A 22,067-nucleotide genomic window follows, 5' to 3' on the forward strand; every position below is an offset into this window, starting at 1 on the left:
CAGCTCATCTGGATTTTGGGGGTCGGACATTAAAAGGATAGTGTTTAAGGAGATTTTAGTATGAATATCAAACTGAAACTGTAGACGTGGGTTAGATAAAAATAGCAATTTGAAAAGTGAGGAGGAGCATTGACCGTCTCCAGTAGAAATTACACCCTTGGATCAGCATGGCTGTCAGCACAAAGCTTTTTATAGTCATTTATCGTCTAATATCACCTGGTTATGAAGCACATTGTATAATTTAAAAGTGCTGAACAAGTACTGAAAAGTAAATGATGACAACGGTAGACTGTACACTACATTATCAACACTTCAAATGAAACTTTGTGGTGTTTATACAGTAGTTTGACCTTGTATTTTGAGTTTTGATTGAGTTTGTTTTTTTCCGCACAGGTTCAACCAAAGAGGAGATGGCAGATTCCTCACAGCCCTCTGAGGGTGCTGAGCTCAGCCTGAGGCCGCAGGGCAGAAAGTCTATCGGTGAGTCACCCACAGTACATGACCTCAGACTCAGAGGCAAATCTTTACCAGAGCGCTCATTAGGCTGGCGCTGAAGCTATAGGTCAGTTCCACCATTAGCATGTTAAAATTAATTTCCTCAGTCAGTGTGACCTCAGATTTAGTTGGAAATCTTTAGTAGATCTCTCATTATGTGTGCGCAGAGGCTGTGTCAGCTCCACCAAAACAATATTAAAATTAATTTCCTCAGTGCATGAGCTGTGTGCGTTCAGCTGTTCAGCTGAAGCCTTGTTTGTGTCTTTGCTTTAAATGTAATAGAGGCGACTGATCCTAGATAAAGACTTATTTAAAGGCTATTAGCTTTCAAACCAGTCTGTCCAACATTTTGCATTGACTTTGTGGAAATGTCAGTTAAATTTACATTTGGCTCATTTGGCTTTATTTATTGTAATTATCTGTGACTAAATCTAAGACTCATGTTTCAGGTGAGGTGGAGGCGGAAAGCGAAGATGAAGATGATGATGATGATGACTGTAAAAAGGGCTCAGTGGATGAGGTGTGTATCTCACAAGTGACACACAGCAGTCAGTTGAAATACTAATAATGTTGGGGATTTACAGCTCGGTGTACTGTGTGCATGTCATGTGCTGGTGCTGCCGTCTAGTGTCCATGTTTGATAATGCGTTTGATTCCTAGTGATGGAATAAAAACAAATAGATAAAATAATACTGTGCTACTCATTGTTTTCAAAGATTCTAACAGACCTTTTTGTCAAAACATTGTGCTGCATTGCATTTAGAGGTTTGTATGTGTGTGTGTGTTTACATGTACAGGGAACAGCAGGCAGTGAGGCATTTGCCACAGAGGAAATGTCCAACCTGGTCATCTACATCCAACCAGTCAAGTTTAACAGCTTCGAGGCTTCCAAAAGTACGTAAGCACAATGAACGTTTACTGTACCTGTAGTCCAACATGAGATACCCACCAGTTGAAAACAGCCTAGAGCTGATAAAAATGATGAGATGTTAGTTTCTTTGTAAAGACATAATGTGTTTCCTAAATGCTGTACTCACTAAGCATGACTGTTTTCCCTTGGGAGAAAGATTAAAAATTAGAAGAAATAAACACTTTAAACAAGTGATTTTTACGGTAGTGATAAATTTAGATGTTGATGTTTTCGATCTATCTGGTGACCATTAGATAATTCTTCTTCTTCTTTAATACATCACCATCTCTGCCCGCAGAGATCAATCGCAGCTACCAGATGTCGTCCTTCGTAGAGACCAAAGCTTTGGAGCAACTCACCAAATCCCCTGTAGAGTTTGTGGAGTATCCTTCTCAGTTTTACTGAAGCAGTTCTTCATTCTACTTAATATGACTCACAATCATTGAATCTGATTTGGGTTTACATATGTTCAGTTCCTGTTCTTCCAGCCTCACAATTCCCTGTGGAAGTGATGAGGCTCTTTATCATCACTTGGCTTCAGTGGCTCATCTTGTTCAGTGGAAGTGACAAAAAGATAATATGGAAACTCCTATTTGTGATTTAAAAACAGTGACTAATATTTTGAGGGTGTAATGCACAAAGACACTCTTGTCCTAGCAGTAAACAGTAGCAGAGATGGTCGGTAGCTGCATTAGCTCCAGTTGTATTTTCTGATGCAGGTCATGCAGCCTCATCCTTAACACAGCCCTGTTCAGATACAACAAGCTGCAGCTGAGCAGGATCTACCCTAAAGGCACTCGAGTGGATTCATCCAACTACAACCCTCAGCTCTTCTGGAACGCCGGCTGTCAGCTGGTGGCTCTCAATTTCCAAACCATTGGTGAGGAAAGATGTTTTTCAGATTGTGTAAATGCTTCACGCTGTTGGAACAGTTATTAGTTTGCATGTGTGAGTGTCGTTGACCCATGCAAATAAACTGCGGTCGTTCTGTCTCACTTCACAGATTTGTCCATGCAGCTGAACCTGGGCATGTACGAGTACAATGGGAAATGTGGCTACAGACTCAAACCAGAGTTTATGAGACGGCCCGATAAACACTTTGACCCTTTTACTGAGAGCACAGTGGATGGGATAGTAGCCAACACACTGTCTGTGAAGGTGTGGGTTTGTTTGTGTTGGTCTTTTTGTGTTAGTCCAGCTTTGTCTGTGTGTTTGAGTATATTTTTCTTTCTCTCTTGTCCTCTTGCTTTCTTTCCTACTCCTTCCTTCCAGATCATCTCAGGCCAGTTCCTGTCAGATAAGAAAGTAGGCACGTACGTGGAGATCGATATGTTTGGCTTACCAGTGGACACCAAGAGGAAAGCTTTCAAGACCAAGACATCTCAGGGCAACGCCATCAACCCTGTCTGGGAAGAGGAGGCCATTGTCTTCAAGAAGGTTAGACAATGTGGTCACATGTTAACTATTATTATTTAAACAATTGACATTGATGGAAATAAAGATTGAGTCAACTTTGTGTGGTGATATATATCTATAGCTTTAAGTTCACCTTTACACAGTGAAGAGACTGAATGTACAGGAGGGTACAAACACAAACATTGAGATTGAGACTGTTTTAATAAAGGATTCTGCCAATTTAATGTCATTTTGATCCCACTTGTTCTAAGCTAACTGAGAGTACTAATGTAAAACCAGTTACTGCAAATGCACATGCAGTTTCATGCTTATGGATGTGTATATATGTGTGCAAGATAACAGATAAAACGTTTGAGCACCACACGCAACGTAAAATGACTAAAATGATTTTTTGCGTTTCCTCAGGTTGTCCTGCCAACACTCGCCTCATTAAGGATAGCAGTGTTTGAAGAAGGAGGGAAGTTCATCGGCCACCGTATCATTCCTGTATCTGCCATCCGTCCAGGTACGTTTTGTTTTGACACTCCCTCCATCTTTATCTACAGTCATTTAAACCTGTAAAATATATATTCAAGAACATAAAGACATGATAATAGAAAAAAACTAGAAAGAGCCTCTAAACAATTATTATATATGTAAAATGTCTGTAAGTTATTAACCTGAGGATGAAATGTTTATATAGGCTATAGTTGTTCAACTGTTTGGATGCTTTGCTGCCATGTAGGCTAATCTCCTAAATTATTAATACTGTACTGATAGATGTTAATCTTACTCAAACTCTACAGGTTATCACTACATCAGCCTAAGGAATGAGAAGAACCAGTCTCTGACGCTGCCTGCTCTGTTTGTGTATGTAGAAGTAAAGGACTATGTCCCAGACACATTTGCAGGTGAGTCAGGTGATCATATTTAAACCAAAAATCTAAATGCTTTTTACAGAAAACTCTGCAAATCGTGTTCAGTGTTACAAAAAGGCTGCTCTGTTTTCTCCCTGTTCCTCAGATGTCATCGAAGCCTTGTCCAATCCCATCCGCTATGTCAACCTGATGGAGCAGCGAGCCAATCAGCTGGCTGCTCTCACTTTGGAGGAGGGAGGAGAGGAAGAGGGTGACAAAGAGGTGTGTGTTTATGCTACTTGCGACCTGTGTGCGTCTGCTCGTATGGGTTTGTGCTTATGTGTGGAAAGCTTTGTGCCACTGAACAGTTGCTGATTGAGATGAGTGGTCCCCGGGCCAGCTGGCTGCTCATCTCATTGTGAGGAACTAACTAGTTTAGAAATTCAAAACATACGGTCGGGAAAATGAGATGATGCAGAGAGAAGTAGAGTTCCCTTTCTTTAATAACGTCACTAAGTACTTTAAAACCCACAGCCATATACCAGCATCATTGCAGTGGATTATGAGCCCCAGCTTGTTTCCAGCACAGATCCCCATAGATATTATCAACACACTTTGTTTGGGCCATTTTTCATTCCCAGTCCCTCCATGATAAACTGTAGTGCAACCACAACTATAGCAGTATTGCTGCTGCATGTCATCAGGCCTCTTCCACCTGCAGTGTCTGATACTGGGTTTCTTCAGGGGGGAGGTCTGTCATTGTGACTCTGTGTATATTAATTGTTATGCTTTAAAATATACACTATGCTCGTAGAAAGTGACAGGTTAAATCAACACTGTGTTTACTTTCACTGACTGAAATAATGCAGTGGCTGATAAGATTTTATGTGGACACACCACATGTCTATGTGAGAGTCTGACTATGTTTAAAGTCTCATTTCCCATTTGACAACATGGGGGGGTTGATTTGAGGTTCACAGAACACATCTAATTAATGTTCAATAACTGACAACCAGTGCAGAAAATTAGACACTGTCTCTTTAATTTAGTGCGGCAAAAATGACAATTCCCCATTTGAGATTTGTAATTGCAAGGCAGAGACAACAAGTAGAAGTTACACAACAGGTTTTTTTGTCTAAGCTATGACAAATCTAACCCTGACTTAACTTAAAGCTTCTGTAAGTGGTATATCTACATTAACAATTTATGAACTGGCTAATGTGAAAGCAATTTGCTCCAAGTGATGAACCCACAGGTTATCACCAAACTCTGCAGCTCCGTCTCTACACAGCATTTTAGAATCTTTCAGTTCATTGCTCTGCTTTAATGACCTGCAACTTTACTGTTTTAATTCACTCTCACCAATCTAATCAACCTTGCTACTAGATTCAGTAGTAGCAGTTTTCAGGGACTGACTCTGATAAACCAACTGTAAACCACTTTACGTGCTCAGCAACAAAACGCAGAAAAAGTTAGCAACTAGCTGGTGAACATAGTGGAGCATGAAGCAGCTAATGAACCAGATATATCTCTCAGGGGTTGAAGAAAAACAAAACATAGTTAAAAGAGGAGAGAAATTTGGACTTAGGTGGCCAGGTGGCAAACAGAAACACAACTCCAGTTGAATGCTAATGTTGCTCCATGTGTGCTGGATGTGTAAATAGGCAACAGCTTGCTGACACATTAGCTATATGAACTTTATAAGATGGTAATACATCAGTGTTGTGGATGCACATTGCTGTGCTGCCCTTAAGTCATCAAAAAACATTCAATGAAGGATTAGGTCTGTGTCTGACAATAAGAGTACTTTCACACTAGAAGCTGACTAACTTCACTGTACACTGGAAATATACCAACGAAATGAATCTAAACTAGAGTTGACAGTGACCTTTAACTTTAGAACAGGCTTCATTATGAACACAACCTAAATGCCAAGCAAGCTCAGAGAGTTTTAACAAGTCATGGCCGCTTTAGAGAACATGACCTTCTGTTTTGTTCCGACTGACATCCAAGGAAAGATTGCACGGCAGACAGCTCACTCTAATGGGCCATCAGCATTACAGTAATAGCAGGAGAAACTGAATTTGTTAACTTGCAAATGGGGCATTAAGGGTAAAGTAGCAGCGGTCTTGGTAAATGGTGTTTGTCATTTTAAATGGACTTGATGGAGAGTACAAGTACCCAAGGATTAATGTAGGAGGAGTGCAAAAGGGATGATATCTGAGGAGAAATGTGGACAATTTCTAAGACTGAAGTCAGGATAAATTTAGGGTGAGAGGCAAGGCAGGACCCAGGGTTATCTGAGGTTATAAGAAAAGGGGACTGGAACGAAGGGTTGTTCCTGAGGGGTGTCTTTTATCTGATTTGCCAGCTGATACGATTTCCCACAGAGAGCAGTTTCATGCTGTGGCCATGGCAACAGTCACCAAAAGAGGTAGAGCACAGAAAGGCAGAGCACAGTGAGGGGAGATGAATGTAGAGAGAGCAGGGGAAGACAGGAGAAGATGTTGGCTAGCGTGACTAGAACAGAGATTATTTAAAATTGCATTAACCTTTCAGAGATAAGAGCATATAGTTCGAGATTCAGTCGAGCCTAGGGGAAATTAAGATCTGCTTATCCTCGGCAAAGGAAGCAATGCTGAGAGTGGGTTACCAAAGCTATGTCTACAAACTGTCGTGCAAGACACAGGTACTGCAAAAAAACAGATACCACCATTTGAAGAGGTTTTTGTTCCTCAGAACAAATCTTTAATGAATGTATTTTAAACTTATAATAGGCTTTTAATGCTGTGTGACACTGAAGTAAGAGATACTCAGAGAACCTTTGCACTGTCTGTTTTATTGTACTTCACATTTAAGAAGCTTTAACTTAAACAATTGAACCTTCTTAATTTGTTTGGTATGTAAACGTTAGTACTCAACTTAGTGTAATTAGTTGCATTGACTGATAAATTTGATTGATGCAAATGTTGAATCTTTTATGTGATGGACAGGTGGAGGCAGGAAGTGATGCCCCCTCAGAATCTAAGGTGGACCAGAGGGTAGCGCTGCCTGCAGAGAACGGACTGAGCCACACGCCCATTATCGTCCCAAAACCCCCTTCGCTGGTCGGCCAGACTCAGTCAGCAGGTGCTATATGCATAACCAGCCCCCACATCCCATCACCACACGTACAATAGCTTAAGTTTCACACAAAGTCTGTTATATTTACTTCAGGTAAAATTTTGATTTAGACACAATAAGCCTTTATTCTTAGATGTAAATTTCATTTTGCACTTATTTGTGAAATGTTGCTATTGATACTCACTCTGTCTTTAATCGTGATAATACACCCATAACTTATCTGCTAATACGTTATGGGCAACAGTTTGAGGGTTACGGTTAAGGATGAAAAAGTGAAAAAATATGTTTGCCTGACTTAAAGATTTTATTTATAAAAATAGGAAATATATGCTTCCCTTATGTTGATTAGCTCTTATTTTGATATCATGGTAGGAATAGATAAGGTTCTACTGTTCATATAAATATTACTTGTATAGAAAGACTAGAAACTGTCTTTGTTATAAATAATTTGTTGGGATAATTTGTGATTTGTGCTTTATTGTAAAAGTTGTGAACTTGTTTTTGGGAACCAGGCTCACTGAAACCATCAGTGAAGACTGAAGATATCATTCAGAGTGTTCTCACTGGTAAGATAATGTTTTCAAACCTCAACCTTGACCACTTACTCTGTGGTTACTCTGTGGTTACTGGCTTTGTTGAATGTGCTCCTGATTTATTTTAAATCAATTACATATTTATTTGACTTCTGGATACTCAGACTGACTTATTTTGGTTGTCCTATAGATGATACTGAATGATTTTAAGTATAATCCAGTGCCAATAACATTTTAGTTTGTTTATGTGTTGATGGTTTAAGTTTTCATTCAGACTTTATCCTAGAAACCAACTCTACCTTAATCCTGCATGAAGTAATATATAGTACATTTGAGAAAGTTTGTTTTGTGCAAATTGGTTTTTTTTTCACAAGAAATGTTTTTACTTGACTCTCTTTTGTTCTGGTTGTCTGTGCTTCATCCCTCGTCTTCAGAACTGGAGGCTCAGACACTGGAGGAGTTGAAGCAACAGAAGGGCTTTGTTCGGGAGCAGAGGAAACAGTACAAAGAGATGAAGGAGCTGGTTCGGAAACACCACCGCAAGACCAGCGAGCTGATCAAGGAACACACAGCTCGTGTGTCTGAGCTACAGAGCCAGCATCAGCGCCGGCGCTCCGCCTTGCAGAAGAGCCACAAACGAGATGGTAAGAAAAGGTAGGTAGCCCTCCTCCTCTACTTTTCAAACTGTTCTACTATTGGTTGACTTCTGCACCTCTTTTCTTTGAAGTCTCTCCCTCCTGCTCTATCTGTCTTCAAAGAGAATCCACCGAAAAAACCTCAGCACAGCAAAGAAAGCGAAGCCGTTGGCTAATGTAGACACAGTCTCATAATGAGATACTTTCAGCAAAGCTACAGCTTGCAGCAAACATTTTCATTACATAGTAAAAGAAAGAGGAAGTTTTGGCATCATTGAAGCACAAAGGCTTCTGTTTAAAGCCCTTACAAAAAAAAAGACCCTCCACTTTTTCCATAGACCAGACAACAATGCAGCTACAAGACATGTAAGATTTTAAGTAAGCTCATGGCTCTCATTTGTACTGAGCTGTAAAGAAAACTCTGATCTTGTAAGCATATTGTTGTTCTCTCCATCTGCACACACTTTACAGTCTGTGTATGTGTAGCTCACAAGCTGCTTCTCCTGGGATTTAAAAGTCATTCTGGGAAGTGCAGTAAATTATTATCCAAAGCAGAAATAGACGAGGCAAGTTTTGTGCAGGTGGGAATGATATGAAAAGAAAATTACAACATCGCATCACAACTCACCTCGTGGTACATGTTGATAATATATAGTATACTGTATATCAATTTTCCTGCTCTCCTCCTGTCTTTCTTTCTTTCTGTCTTCCATCTACACAAACACACTGTAAAATCCACATCAAAACTGCTGCATGTCGCACTGCTCAGAAACAAACACTACATAGAGCAGAACTTGCCCTCTTCAGACAGAAGAAAGGGCTGAGCCATGCACAGAAAAAAGAATGAGTGGATAAGGCTTCCCCCAAGCCTTAGGGACATGTTCAGGACCCACAGGAGTCCATCACACACTGAAGCATCAGAGCTCAGCACACACAGGAACTCAGAGGCCCACTGCAAAAGAAAGATAACACATTTCAGCAGTGTGACTTTGAGATAAGTGTCCTTCCCAATGTTTGAAATTACTTCAAACACTAATATCAGTGTTGTTGGCACCACTGCCTGAGAAAGTTCTGCAGACACATAATGAATGTTATTTTAATCACCAGTAGACAAACTGTTATGAAGGGATCCATGTGAAAATCTGCTCTGATGATTACAGCAGTTTAATTTTAGATAAATATGCATATGACATGAATAAGGACCACTCCACTGACTCTGAAGCAAGTATCTTAGCAAGTATCTTAATTTGTGGATATTGTGTTTGTGTGTGTCCGTATGTGTTGGCGTGTACTTTTCCAGCCGGTCCGAACAGTCTCTGTCGACCCTGGACCAGGAGCTGTGTGAGCTGGATCAGGAGTGCAACCAGAGGCTTGCAGAGCTGAAGGAGCAGCAGCAGCAACAGCTCCTCACGCTTCGCCAGGAGCAGTACTACAGCGAAAAGTACCAGAAACGAGAACACATCAAACAGGTGCTCACAAACGCACGCAACAAATACACACACACAGCGGGTTGAGACCACTTCCCCATAAAGTATATAGATGTGAGTGCAGCTGGTTTGGGTAGTGATTAAATCAATCGTAAAAGGATTGCATCAAATGTGTCTCATTATGCTGCTTTTCACTTCTGCACTTTTCTTGTCGATGCCTGATCTCTGGTGTCCTCATTTCCCTTACATCATTTCTGACTATGTATAGTACGGACAAATCCCTTTGAAATTCCATTTGCCTGCATATGCAAGACTCCAGTTTATTTTAGGGCCTTGAAACAATTTGGCATTCTGTACTGAAACAGCCTAATAATTGGCAAATCTGTCATCTCATATTTGTTCTTATATCTGCTCCCCAGAGGTCCATAAAGCATTTTATAATTATTGTTATATACAAACTGCACATATATGGAGAGGAGACTTAGAGCCTCTGATTTCCTGTCATCTCTGTACATCTGTTAGCTGCCTATTTATGGCCACCGCATTTGCAGTTAATGTCATACTTGTCTCTACAGAACTTGTGTATCTTTTTTAAGCTCTTGTAGAGAGACAGATTGATAACAATACAAAAACATGTATGTCAGACATTTCCTTATATGCACTTTCCCAGAGTTAATAATACCAGTGAGGGTAGTCAGAGTTCCTACACAAACAGTACACAAAGACATACAATATATAAACAAGCACATGCCTTATGTAGCAGTGGGATAAACAGATGTTACACATACTGTATGGAAGCTTGCCCCAACTTGTGTTGGATAAAGCGCTGACTCTTTGTTCCTGTCCCAAAGCTCAGAGAGGCTAATGCAGATTAATCATATCTCCCCCCCCTTATATATTACAGCCATCATTCTGCTGCCTGTGCACATGTTTTGTTGCCCGGTGTGGAAAGATGAATGTGTTCTGCTCCAGTACACCTGTGAGCACAGCTGAGGTGGCACAAAGGTTTATTCAAGCAGATGACAGCAAGCATAATGGAGACTGTGTTGAATGCAGTTTGATTGGGATCAGAATGTAAACAAATCTGGACTGAGTTAAAATGAAATATTAACTAAAAGAATCCAGGAGTACAATATTTTGTTCTTAGTGTCAAGTTTTGACTCACTGTTTGTCTCTCTCTCCAGCTGGTCGAGAAGCTGACCACTATAGCAGAGGAGTGCCAGAGCGCTCAGCTCAAGAAGCTCAAAGACATCTGTGAAAAGTAAGACTGTGGTCAGCAAACAGCATACACACACGCTCACACAGAAACACAGAAATCCTTTTGACATTTTCATTCACCACAATCTTCCTCTCTTTGATTCATCTTATCCTTTTTAGAGAAAAGAAGGATCTTAAGAAGAAAATGGACAAGAAAAGGCAGGAGAAAATCAATGAAGCCAAATCTAAAGACAAGAACGTGACAGAGGAGTAAGTATCTGGATTTGAATAGGAAAAGTTTAAGGTCTGTTTCCTTGTGTGTGTGGATGTAAAACTTGTATGACCACTAGATGTCGCTGTATGTTAAAGATTTAGTTTCACTGTGACTGGTCGCTTGGTTTGACAGTTGATAAAATTCTGCCCACAGAGAGAAGCTGGAGATCAACAGATCGTTTGTCAATGAGGTGGTGCAGTACATCAAACGGGTAAGAGAGGATGTGGCTATGTTGTGATCAAGAACTCGCAGTTTATTGTAGTGAATAAAAATTCAAATTTAAGATCATTATCTAGACACCTGCTGATGACATGCAAATACTTTATATGTGTGTGTGTGTGTGTGTGTGTGTGTGTGTGTGTGTGTGTGTGTGCAGTTGGAAGATGCACAGAGTAAAAGACAGGAGAGACTACTGGAGAAGCACAAGGACATCCGTCAGCAGATCTTGGATGAAAGGCCAAAGGTAAGACATTTACCTTCGTGAATGAAACATTTATTTGTGATCTACGTCATACTGACGTTTTTTAATTCTTCCACAAGTTACTGGTCTGTTGCATCGCAGGATCCACCATCAGGGTGCCGGGGATGCTGGGCCTTGGGCCCAAGATTTTTTTGGTTCCCTGCATTTGTTCAAAGTAAATACATTAAGAAATATGAGCGTGGATACAGACAAAATACATATCAGCCATCAGCCAGTAGATGTTATTTTAAACAGATCGAGGGTCAGTATTTAGCCCTTTACACTGATGTTTTCTGTTTGATTCAGTTTGCTTTTGTTTCATTTGTTTGGTTGTGTTCAGTCAAATGTAAGCACGTTGAACCAAAGTCAACAACAACTAGCTGTTCATTTTAACCACCAGGTGGCAACCTGGCCCAGATTTAGTCAGAAGCTGCACTGTCTGCCACTTGAAAATGTAAGACTGAGAATGTTGAATAAGTCTATTGTTTGAAGATAATAGTTGAATATTTTTTTGCCTTTAAGCCTTTATTCTAATATCAGATTATGTCACCCCAGGTTAAAATTCCTGCTGTACTTTACTTGGTTGCCTACAGTAAAGACAGTGAAACTATAAGACAGAGTTGTTGGTTTGTGTATCAGTGAAGTGTGGCTGTTGTTACGTAAGACCATCCTAGCACTCAGCTATATGCTACTTATACAAGGGTTTAATGTGAGGCAAACACTTAAGTATGCTTGTGGGAGTTATGGCATGTTCGCTTTTCTTCTATGAGTTGCACAGTTCTCAACCTTGTCATTGTGACTGTCATTGTAGGATGGCTTTGCAGCTGAAGAGCATGGTAAGACCATCATCGCATCCCAGTGTTCAACATTAATACAGCATCAGTGTGGCAGTATTAATATATAATACACATTGCATCTCTGTAATGGCTGAGACCTACCAAGCATCAGTACAATGTATGAATTATTGCAAATATATTTTGTATTTTTTATGAGAACATATGCAGTGTGGCTGGATGACTGTAATTTAGCAGTAATCAGTATAGCATGGAGACATAACATCATAACAGGGTTAGCAGATTGGCCTGTGTAGTGAGATCACACCCCAGTTGGAGTGCTCGGATTTAACCCCACCTGTCAATGTGTCCTTGAACAAGATCCTCTATACTAGTCAGAGTAAAAGGGAAAGAAGTTCACCATTGTGGGTTAATATGGTTTATCAAATAAAATGATCTGTATATTCTATTAAAAACATAAATGTCTCAGGCACTACAGTAACACAGAATTTTGAAAATTGCAGACCCTATCAAGAGGTACAGTTGTCTCACTAAGACATTTATAATCTAATATATTTATACTAATTATGGACATGTAGTTTGTCATCATCATAATGCAACTACAATATCATATAGTACTGGTACATCTACTAAACAAAAAGGTAGTAACACCCATTTTATCTTGTTGCAAATTTCTCCTCTCTTTTTTCTTAATGTCTCTCAATAAGCTTGATGTATTTTTTTTATTTAATGCGGTGCAAGCCACATTACAACACAGTGCCAGTATAACCAAGATAACCTCTACTGCAATCCTCCTATGTCTTTACTTGTGCTGTCAAATGAGGAGCATAGTGTACATTTGCCATACGTATCTACTCATGAGATAATGTGTGTGTGTGTGTGTGTGTGTGTGTGTGTGTGTGTGTGTTTTAAGACCGGCATAAATCAGAAGTCTTCTGTTGGAGACACTTCCATAACCACCCACTCTCAAAGTGACAGCTCCTTGTTCCTTTGAAACCACTTCAAGTTGAGTGTGGGAGGTGCAGTACAGACATACAGCCCAATACCTCACTTACAGTAGCTGTCAACAGTTTTCCACAAAGCTGCAGTCGGGGAGATATGAAGTAGTGAGACTAATGTGTTTACTAGAGGGAAGTGTTAAAAACAGAACGGGAGGGTAGAATCAGAGATGATTGTATTTGCCTTGTTAACTATCAGTTTGTTGTGTAAATCACTCAGGTTACTGAACTACACTCCTTCTAACGTGGTCCTGTGGTGACAGTCATCACCTCTTAATAGTTGCTAGATCATCCTTGTCAATAACACCATGATTACAATGATTTCATAAATCAGCATGTGCTCAGTATTAGCTGTGTGAACCGGTGTCATCAGGGTCCAATCAGTGTTAAATGCAGCAGGTTTCCTCAGATCAGAGAGAGAGAGGTAGATTCTGCTGTTGTTTTTTTTTCCAGATCACTTTAGGTTGCAATCAGATTTCATTCTGTTAGCAATCGTTCTTTCCCACAAAACTGTAACTGAACACCTACCCACCTAACCCGCTGTCACAATCACTTCTCTAAATCGACATATGGACCATAGCAAATTTAATTTGCCTGAAGAGGGCTATTATGTTGTAATCAACCACTTCTGCAATATCTGTTCTCATGCAATGACTGTCATCTGTATGCAGAATATGCAAAAGATGTGAGGGGACACATCCCTGAAGACAGCTAGCAGAAGATGCCCAGGGTTATGTTTGTTAAAAAATTCAAGAAGCTACCCAAAGCATGGAACAACAACCAAAGATTACATTTTTGTATTACATGATATAGTTGAATCGTATTACAATACTGCAACAAAACAGTGTTGAGCAGCCAGTCATTCAGCATATCCTCAAATACCTGAAAGGGGAACAGATGTTCAGGTGTTGTAGAAAGCAGTTTGTGGCTCCTGAGGGAGTATCATAGAAGATCATAAATTGCCTCAAGTGATGTCACTTGAGTCAGCATCAGCTGGGGCTTAAGACTACAAGTTTTAAAAAAAAAAAAAATCCGGGGGTGTTAAGTTAGAAAGAAATGAGCTCACCAGACCTCCACACCTCATCTCTGAATCAAGCTGGAGACTCGAGGCTACATAAGCTACCAGTAGTAGCTACACACCCAAATCTCTGACTGAACTGTCATCAGTAAAGGTGCATTGTGGGTTACGCAAGTTCTAGGATTTGATAAGGAAGAGGAAGACCTGGATTCTTGTTTCTTAAATTTTTAACTGTTAATCATGACATTCTGACAATGTTAGCGGTGCAATGCTAAACTGATGGAGTACTCTTTGAAAGAGACAAGTTAAAGCAACGAGGCTGTAATCACTTAAAAAGCCTTTGTGTGTCTGTTGCTGTCAACAGGTACCACAATGGATGATTTTCACACCCATAGCAACCTTTATCTTAGGCTCATCGTATGGAAGAATTTTTAGTGCCTCTTACAATGTAACTCACTTACAGCAATTTTGATGTAGCAGCACAGTCGCCTGTCAACAGTCTTCGACTGCAAACTAAGTGAAACATGAGGTCTTCGACTGTTGACTGACCTTTTTCATTGTGCCACTTTTTGACTGGCCTGATTTCATGTTTCACTTAGTTTGCACTCTATTCAGCTCTGTGAGGTTCCTATCCCTCAGTGCTGTTTTCTTATAAAAGCACCTGAGGGGACTCAGTTAGTCAGAGACTGCTGTGTGACTGAAACTTGACAAATTCATTTACAATATCAATGCCTTCAAAGTGAGTATCTCACTTAACCACTAGCCACACTGTTCAGGTGATCAACAATATGACATGACCATCACTAAAAGTAATGTCTGCACTCATATGTCTCAGTCAGGTTCACTCAGTATAGCCTTAGAGAGTCAGAGCCCGGTTCCTTATATGAATGTTGGTCACATTCGTCTGTGTTAAAACTATTAAGGTTTCCAGCTCTGCCTAATAGTATGTGGAGGTGTACTTGAGAAAGTCACTGAACCCAGACCTGCTCCCAATGAGCAGATCATTGTAAAACGTTTGGCCCTTAATGATGAAGGTGAATGTGAATGCTGTTCATTCACTAGTCCACAAAATTATATTTAGGGTAAAGAGGGATATTGTTGATTACCTCTGCAGTTGATGAACTAGCTCTCAGGAAAAACCTTTATTAGTCATTAAGGTCTCAGAACAGGTGGATGGGAACATAAACATAAAGCAAAAGGACTGAAAGAGGCTATAGAGAGCTCCGATTGGGGCTAATGGATATGGGCATAAATAACCAGGACGGGGCAAATATAAAAATACTTCTGTTGTGTGTCTCTATGTTTGGTGTGTGTGTGTGTGTGTGTGTGTGTGTGTGTGTGTGTGTGTGTGTGTGTGTGTGTGTGTGTGTGTGTGTGTGTGTTAGTCTTCATGGATCAGAGACAGAAAGATACAACATACTTTCTCTCTCATGCAGTTCTGACCCAGTTTCTCCTCTGGGCTCAGAGCAGCCACTAATGGACAGCTATAACCATCCCTGGTGGAGACCCTGAGAGCAGTGCAGCCCACTACAATGGTAGCTGTGTGTGTACATGTGTGTACTCACATGTATGTGATATAGCAACCTAACCTAAAAACTAACTACAGTATCTCTGCTGCTTAGTGCAAGCCTTACAATTTGAAGCTGAAGGGATGTAAAATGTGAGAGTTATGTTACTTTGAGCTTTAGCATTATTAATAACCTGCGACTTTTTATGTAAGTGTGAGGGTCATGTACTAAATTGAAAGAGAGGGGAGAGAGAAGAAGAAAGACATGGCGAGATTTTGTCGTCACTCCCAGCATGTGCACTCAGGTGTCGCTGTCCTGCTAATGAACCAATCAAAACGCCCCTCAGGAGTCAGCGGTGCACAGGAAGATGACACATGGTGTTTCTGCACACCTCAAGATCCCATATCCTGTCATGTTGCGTCTTCTCATCTTCTCTTCTTAACTTCTGGACACGAGGGTCAAGTTCACACTGCCATATGTCTGCCTTTTATTATTCACATATTACATTGCTGTGGTCCGTTTGTTAGCGGTAAAAGGCAGTTAAACCCTCTTGTGCTGCTTATGATCTTCTGAGATGTGCGTTTTGTGACTGACGCAGCAAGAACTAGCTTTTGATTTTTCACTTTACAGCTGAATGGTCAGAGTTTTAGCTTTTTGATTAAATGTGTTGAGTGTGACTTGACTTGCATGTCCTGACTACAAAGAGTTGTAAGCTGAAAAAGAGGTGCTGCCTCAAACCTTTATTAACGAAACTTTGACAGCACATTGGAGTCTAATATATTGTTGGAGCAAGTGTGGTATGACTTTAAGCTTTGCACCAGTGTGGTCAATTCATGTTTTTATACAACCAAAATAAATAAAAATGGAAATCCGGTGAAAAGGAATCCAGCCTCTTTGAAGGTTTCATGATTGGATAAGACTAAAGGCTTACACAGCCATGTTGTAATTCCTCTGCACTAGTCATCCCCTTCACATATTTTTTTTGGCTGTGAAAAGGATATGAAATAGTGATAAGGCAATATGTTTCACAACAGTGTGCGTTGGCGTGTGTGTGTGTGTGTGTGGTGTGAATGTGCATTATTACCTAGGAGACATGCTGATTCTTTCTTACCTAAATGAAAAGGAGAAAAAAATCTGACGGTGTCTCCCCACCGTGCAAGCCTTGAATCAACACACAGAGCCACACATATATGCACACGCACACTCATTTGTTCGACAAGCAGGAGTCCTGTGCGGTCGTCATGGAAACTTGGGTCCCCCCCCTCCCCACTCACCCCCTCCCCACCTCTCATATCCTCCTCTATCCTTCATGACTCTCTGCAATCTGTTAATTTGGAACTGAGTCCTCATGACGCAATCCCAGGGATGGTTACTGGAGGTGGAAGAGGAGCAGGAGGAGGAGGGAGGGATGAAGAGAGGGGCAGCAAACAGGTCGGAGGAGACATGGAGGTCTGGAGTTGAAGAGGTTGAGAGCAAGTGTGTTGCAGCTCTCTCTCTTCCTCTGTCTCTTTCTATGTCCCTCTCTCTCACTGGGTGAGAGAGGTGGCCTCTATGTTCCCTTATCACCAACTTTGATCTGCATCATCACTGCCTGGTGTGTTTGCATCAATAATGCACTTGTGCCCATACATACACACACACACACACCACACACTACACACTATACACACACACTATACCCGCAGAGAACACTGTGTGCAAACCAGTGGCAGTGAAGTAAAATCTATTGTGTGTGTGTGTGAGTGCGTCTGCATGTTGCACGCTTGGTTACTCCTCTGCTCTATTATGCTAGCTGCTATTTTAGATCAGTGCACGAGTGTTCATTATGTATGTCCACATGTGCTAATGAAGCTCTCCAGGGTTATGCTCTGTCGGAGGAACATTCACTACTGAACTCCTTCGGGAAACTGGCCTCTCTGCAGTATGGTTGAGTTGAGTTTTCTGCCTTCAGAGTGATCAACCTTTTATTTATTAAAAGAGGAAGCAAAGAGGAGGTGAGAACAACACAAAAGCTTTGGCACCTGATAATGTGCCAAAGTGGCAGTAAATACAGAGGATGGTAGGATAGTTTTTGGGCTACATACAGTAATTACAGCTTTGACTGCATCACTGTGTTCGAGAGGAGACAGGAGAGAGGTCAGGTTCCCAAATGTTTATCCTCTTCACTGAAATCAAACAGTGGATAACTGGCAGCAAGCAACAGGCTTTAAAGCTGCGCTAGTCAATATTTTATATGCGCAGTGGATCAAATTGCAACATGTAATGTGAAAGGGCTATCTTTTAAGGGCTATCAACTCTATCTTTGTATTTGTGACCCACAGCTTTACTTCTTTCATGTTTCCACTATCACCACTCTCATCAACCTCGTCTGTAGCAGCAGGCAGATAAACCCACTGTGCACTACCTGACCAGCACCAAACAAACCAACCTTAAATGTATCAGATTGCCAGAAACACATCTCCAAATGAGTGCTAATGTTGCTCAGTATTTTTTTGGGTATGTAAATGAGCTGCTGTTTGATAACACATCCGCCATAGCAACTTGATAAGGTGATAATATGTCAGTGTTGTGTCGACAGCTATATTAGCTGTGTTGACCTCAAGTGGCCTTAGATTTGAACAAAAATAATAACTTAAACTAAAACTAACCAATGACTCATTTATTTACAATAATCATACAAAGTTATCAAGTTTAATTTCACAATCATATATGAATGCTAAAAAAATATCACATGTAGCATTTTTTTTTAGCATTTTCCAGGTAGCATCCAAGATATCAAGCATGTTTCACAGCTAAGCTTCCCTTTTAAACCAGTCCTTTTAGGGGAAACACTCATTACTGCACATGCATGGTGGAGGTATGCAGGAGTGTGTTTCAAATTCCTGAACCTGAAGAAAATAATCCAAGAAAAACTCCTGCAAAGCAGCAGATGAATTATCTGAGAGGAGTCAGGAAAGGGCACTGACATACACACACACACACACACACACACACACACACACATACACACACACAAAGATGGAAAAGGATCATGAAGCCCAGTCTGAGTAGCAGCTGCTTCTGTCTCTCTTTCATTACCTACACTATGTTGCTCTTTCTCTTGAATTGGGTGTTTTCACAGTTATGACCAAAGCAGTGGAAAGAATGTAAATGAAGGTATGTCGTTCCCTGTTCTTGCTGCTCTCTCCCACACTCTTTCACATACACACAGAGCTTATATGCATTCCGAGGCAAACTACCTTTTTCTGCAGAAGGCCTGTAATGCTGACAGGTGGTGACCCTGTCTCATCTCTTGGACATAGGATCTTGGGTTTAGCCTAATTGGGCTGTGTTTGGATATGCAGTTTATCCCAAGGTCAGGACCACACATACCTTTAGATGTCACACAGTCTCTGTGATGGCTCCGCTTTGGTGGTTTTGATCCATGCCGCAGCTTCTTTGAAATGGTTTGAAAAGGAGCAGCAACTGGCAATAAGTACATTCTTCCCTTAAACCATCTCATTGTGGCTGTAAGACGACGGTTAGCATAGCTGCATACTTCAGATGCAGTGCAGTGCGATGCCAGTGGAAGGCTTTTTTGGTGGTGCTGCAGCAGGCGTTATGTCACGGCTCAAAGCAAAGAATTAATTTGGCTCTTTGGAGGCCTTCTCCGCTTCCCTCGATAGCTTCTCAAAACGAGGACAGCTGGTGAAGAAGGTCACTGACTGCTGTATTTTAAGAAAGGCAGAAATTGTGTGTGTGTGTGTGCGTATGTGTGAATGTGTGTGTGTGTGTGTGTGTGTGTGTGTGTGTGTGTGTGGTTTGTTGACAGATGACAGGTCTTCAGAGATGAGAGGCAGATTTAAAGTTGGCTGGATAACTGCTGCTGCTGGTTGGTGTCCAAACAGAAACTGGACCACACACACACACATACACACATACATACCGTATATATATATTGTATACACAAAGCACAACCACACATGCACACACAGGCAAATGCACCTTATTCTGACCTTGTTTTTGGCACGTGTGTCATTCAGTTTCAAAAGTACTTTCAACCAAACCCGGAGCTTTTCATTTTAAAGCATCACAGTTGGCCTCATTACAGTTCAAAAATGTTATGCTTTTGATGTCTGAAGTCAGAATTTGGCTTAGTCTAATTTTGCAGGACAAAAATGAACCAAAACTTAGCTTCACTAGCTCCAGGAAGCACTTACTCTATTTCCTGTACTTGTGTGAAGAGATGTCTTCACTGCCAAACTGATAAGATTTCAGACGGAGGGTGATGATCATAAAGCCATAGATTGGGGAAGACTGTCAAAAGATTGCTGCTCTAGCTGTCTGTTCTGTAATCCATCCATCTTTCTATAACTCAAACTATCCTCTGGATGAAAGCAAAGTGCCATCTTTATTGTTCGGCACCCAAACTCTAACAGACGGTCCTCACTGTTTGCTTCTGAGCTGTTGATTACATTCACAGGACACACACACACACACACAGACACACACACACACAGATGCACACTGGTAGACACATACACATGTCTTTCTGAGAAGTGCCTGGTGCCCCTCACACTCTCCTGCCCCCTGCTCCCACCTCCTTCACATGTGCCAGGGTGTCATCAGATGGGAGAAAGATGACAGCTTTAATCAGAGGGTGTCTGTGCCTCAGCAGGCAGGGTAAAGGCAGGCTGCACATGTACACACACACACACACACACACACACACACGCTGCAGACTGTCCCACCCCTAAGTAGGTCATGCGCAGTGCAGAGCAGGGAGAGAGCAAGGGAGATGAGCTGTGGTGCATCTACAGCCATCTGGTTGTGATGTGCTGGATGTCCGCTCAGTGAGACCCACAGAGAGAGCGAGAAAGAAAGAAAAGGGGAAAAAGAGAGAAACAGAGAGGAGAGAGAGAGAGAGAGAGAGAGAGAGAGAGAGAGAGAGAGAGAGAGAGGGAGAGGGAGGGAAGGAGGCATGTTTCAGAGGAGGTGACCTTGAGATGCCGTGCTTGGTGTGGGCTTTTGCAGACTGTACCACTCAAAACATGAGAAAGACACAAGTCAAGAGCGCCTTCGTTTCACACACAGACAGAGAGCATCAAGTACAGAAGCTGTTGGTGTTGCCTGGCTGATTGAAGCTGTACTTCATTTGTGTTTAGTATTGTTTCACATTTTACTGTGCATACACACAAATGCACTAACTGCATGTGTCATTTATCTTCTTTTTGGGAATCTAGTGAAAGTTTTATACTGAAAATATAATAAACAGGCAAGACTCAATACTGGCCAGTGCATCTAACAAAATGGAAAAGTAACCTGTGGATTTCTGAGGAATTATAGTGAATTTTGATGGAAATATTTGTTGAAAACAACTTAAAATAACTAACTGAACAGACTGTGAAACTGGGAAATTAAACTACTGAATAGCAGAGAGTTATTTTTCAGCAGGCTTTGACAAGGTCTTGACAAGATCTGTTATGATTAGGGCAGATCTACTTTAACTTTTGGTTATGAACAACTGCAAAATTAGTAAATGTTTCCTGGTTTAGATAAGGAAATATCTGATCAAATAATAAGTAAACAAGTCTAAGAATGTGACCAAAGGTCATTTGATACTTGACAAGTTTCAGTAGTTAATGCTATTGAGACATTTCAGCTGGTGCTCAAAAGTTATTGAGGTTTAGATGCCCAGACCGTACTCATACTTAGATGCATACTTCTAATCCACATAACACAGTATCAACCTAATTTGCAGTATAGCAACGCATTTAAGTGCTGTCTGTTCAGATTAAGTTCTTCGTAACAGGTGCTCTCATTTTGCTGTGCAGTACTCTCAAATGAAATTGACGTTCCATCTCATAAACTAAAGTGGCGAGGGCAGAGAATTGGAAAGTCAAGAGAGCATCACGGCAGTCCTTGACCTTCATTCCTCTCCTCTCCTCTCCTCTCCTCTCCTCTCCTCTCCTCTCCTCTCCTCTCCTCTTTCATTCTTGAATATTCTTGTGACCATTTCTTGAACACTTTAGGGCTTCTCTCTGCCGGCTGTGTTGGCCAGAGGCTAGGTTTAGGTGCGATCATCTAGGAGAGTTCAGATTTGTGTTTAATGGCTTTTTCTATCTGAAGTTCCTACAAGAGCACATGAGTCTCAAACTTTTTGCAGATTTATAGCATCAGTATTGCCACACCTGGATTTTGCTCTGAGTCAGTCCATCATGCATTTTCTATTAAGATTGTTGTGTTCACTTTTGAGTTAGAGGTTAGGTGTGAGTTTGAAGTGGGCCCTTATTCGATTAGCAAAGGCTTCTCAGACAGAATATGGATCCTGGATGAAGCCTCTCAGATCTCGCAGGTATTTTCGAACTCTCATAATGCTGACGTGACTGTATTGAGCTGTGAGGCTCTGACACCATTCATCTTAGCGGCTTTTCTTTTAATTACTGCTCTCCCGTGGGAGCCAG

General features: G+C 41.1%; 1 protein-coding gene across 3 annotated transcripts in view; it reads left to right on the forward strand.

Moving 5' to 3' along the window:
- Positions 1-22,067, forward strand: part of plcb1l (phospholipase C beta 1-like) — a 110,552-nt gene that overhangs the window by 84,259 nt on the left and 4,226 nt on the right. Inside the window, exons 15-33 of one of the 3 annotated variants that reach the window (XM_071478782.1) lie at positions 394-480; positions 945-1,015; positions 1,293-1,389; positions 1,704-1,788; positions 2,161-2,285; positions 2,409-2,563; positions 2,678-2,842; positions 3,227-3,326; positions 3,607-3,711; positions 3,824-3,939; positions 6,651-6,786; positions 7,293-7,346; positions 7,748-7,967; positions 9,249-9,417; positions 10,560-10,636; positions 10,753-10,842; positions 11,000-11,057; positions 11,223-11,309; positions 12,118-12,142. In XM_071478782.1, the coding sequence (XP_071334883.1) occupies positions 394-480; positions 945-1,015; positions 1,293-1,389; positions 1,704-1,788; positions 2,161-2,285; positions 2,409-2,563; positions 2,678-2,842; positions 3,227-3,326; positions 3,607-3,711; positions 3,824-3,939; positions 6,651-6,786; positions 7,293-7,346; positions 7,748-7,967; positions 9,249-9,417; positions 10,560-10,636; positions 10,753-10,842; positions 11,000-11,057; positions 11,223-11,309; positions 12,118-12,142 (2,022 nt within the window). Of the gene's footprint in view, positions 1-393; positions 481-944; positions 1,016-1,292; positions 1,390-1,703; positions 1,789-2,160; positions 2,286-2,408; positions 2,564-2,677; positions 2,843-3,226; positions 3,327-3,606; positions 3,712-3,823; positions 3,940-6,650; positions 6,787-7,292; positions 7,347-7,747; positions 7,968-9,248; positions 9,418-10,559; positions 10,637-10,752; positions 10,843-10,999; positions 11,058-11,222; positions 11,310-12,117; positions 12,143-22,067 lie in introns of those variants that run through there. The other 2 variants (XM_071478781.1, XR_011691101.1) reach the window with 2 other exon arrangements.

This window comes from Trachinotus anak, unplaced genomic scaffold (genome assembly GCF_046630095.1).
Source record: "Trachinotus anak isolate AG129_WGS33_773 ecotype Australia unplaced genomic scaffold, CSIRO_AGI_Tana_v1 ptg000005l, whole genome shotgun sequence".
Lineage (NCBI taxonomy): Eukaryota > Metazoa > Chordata > Actinopteri > Carangiformes > Carangidae > Trachinotus > Trachinotus anak.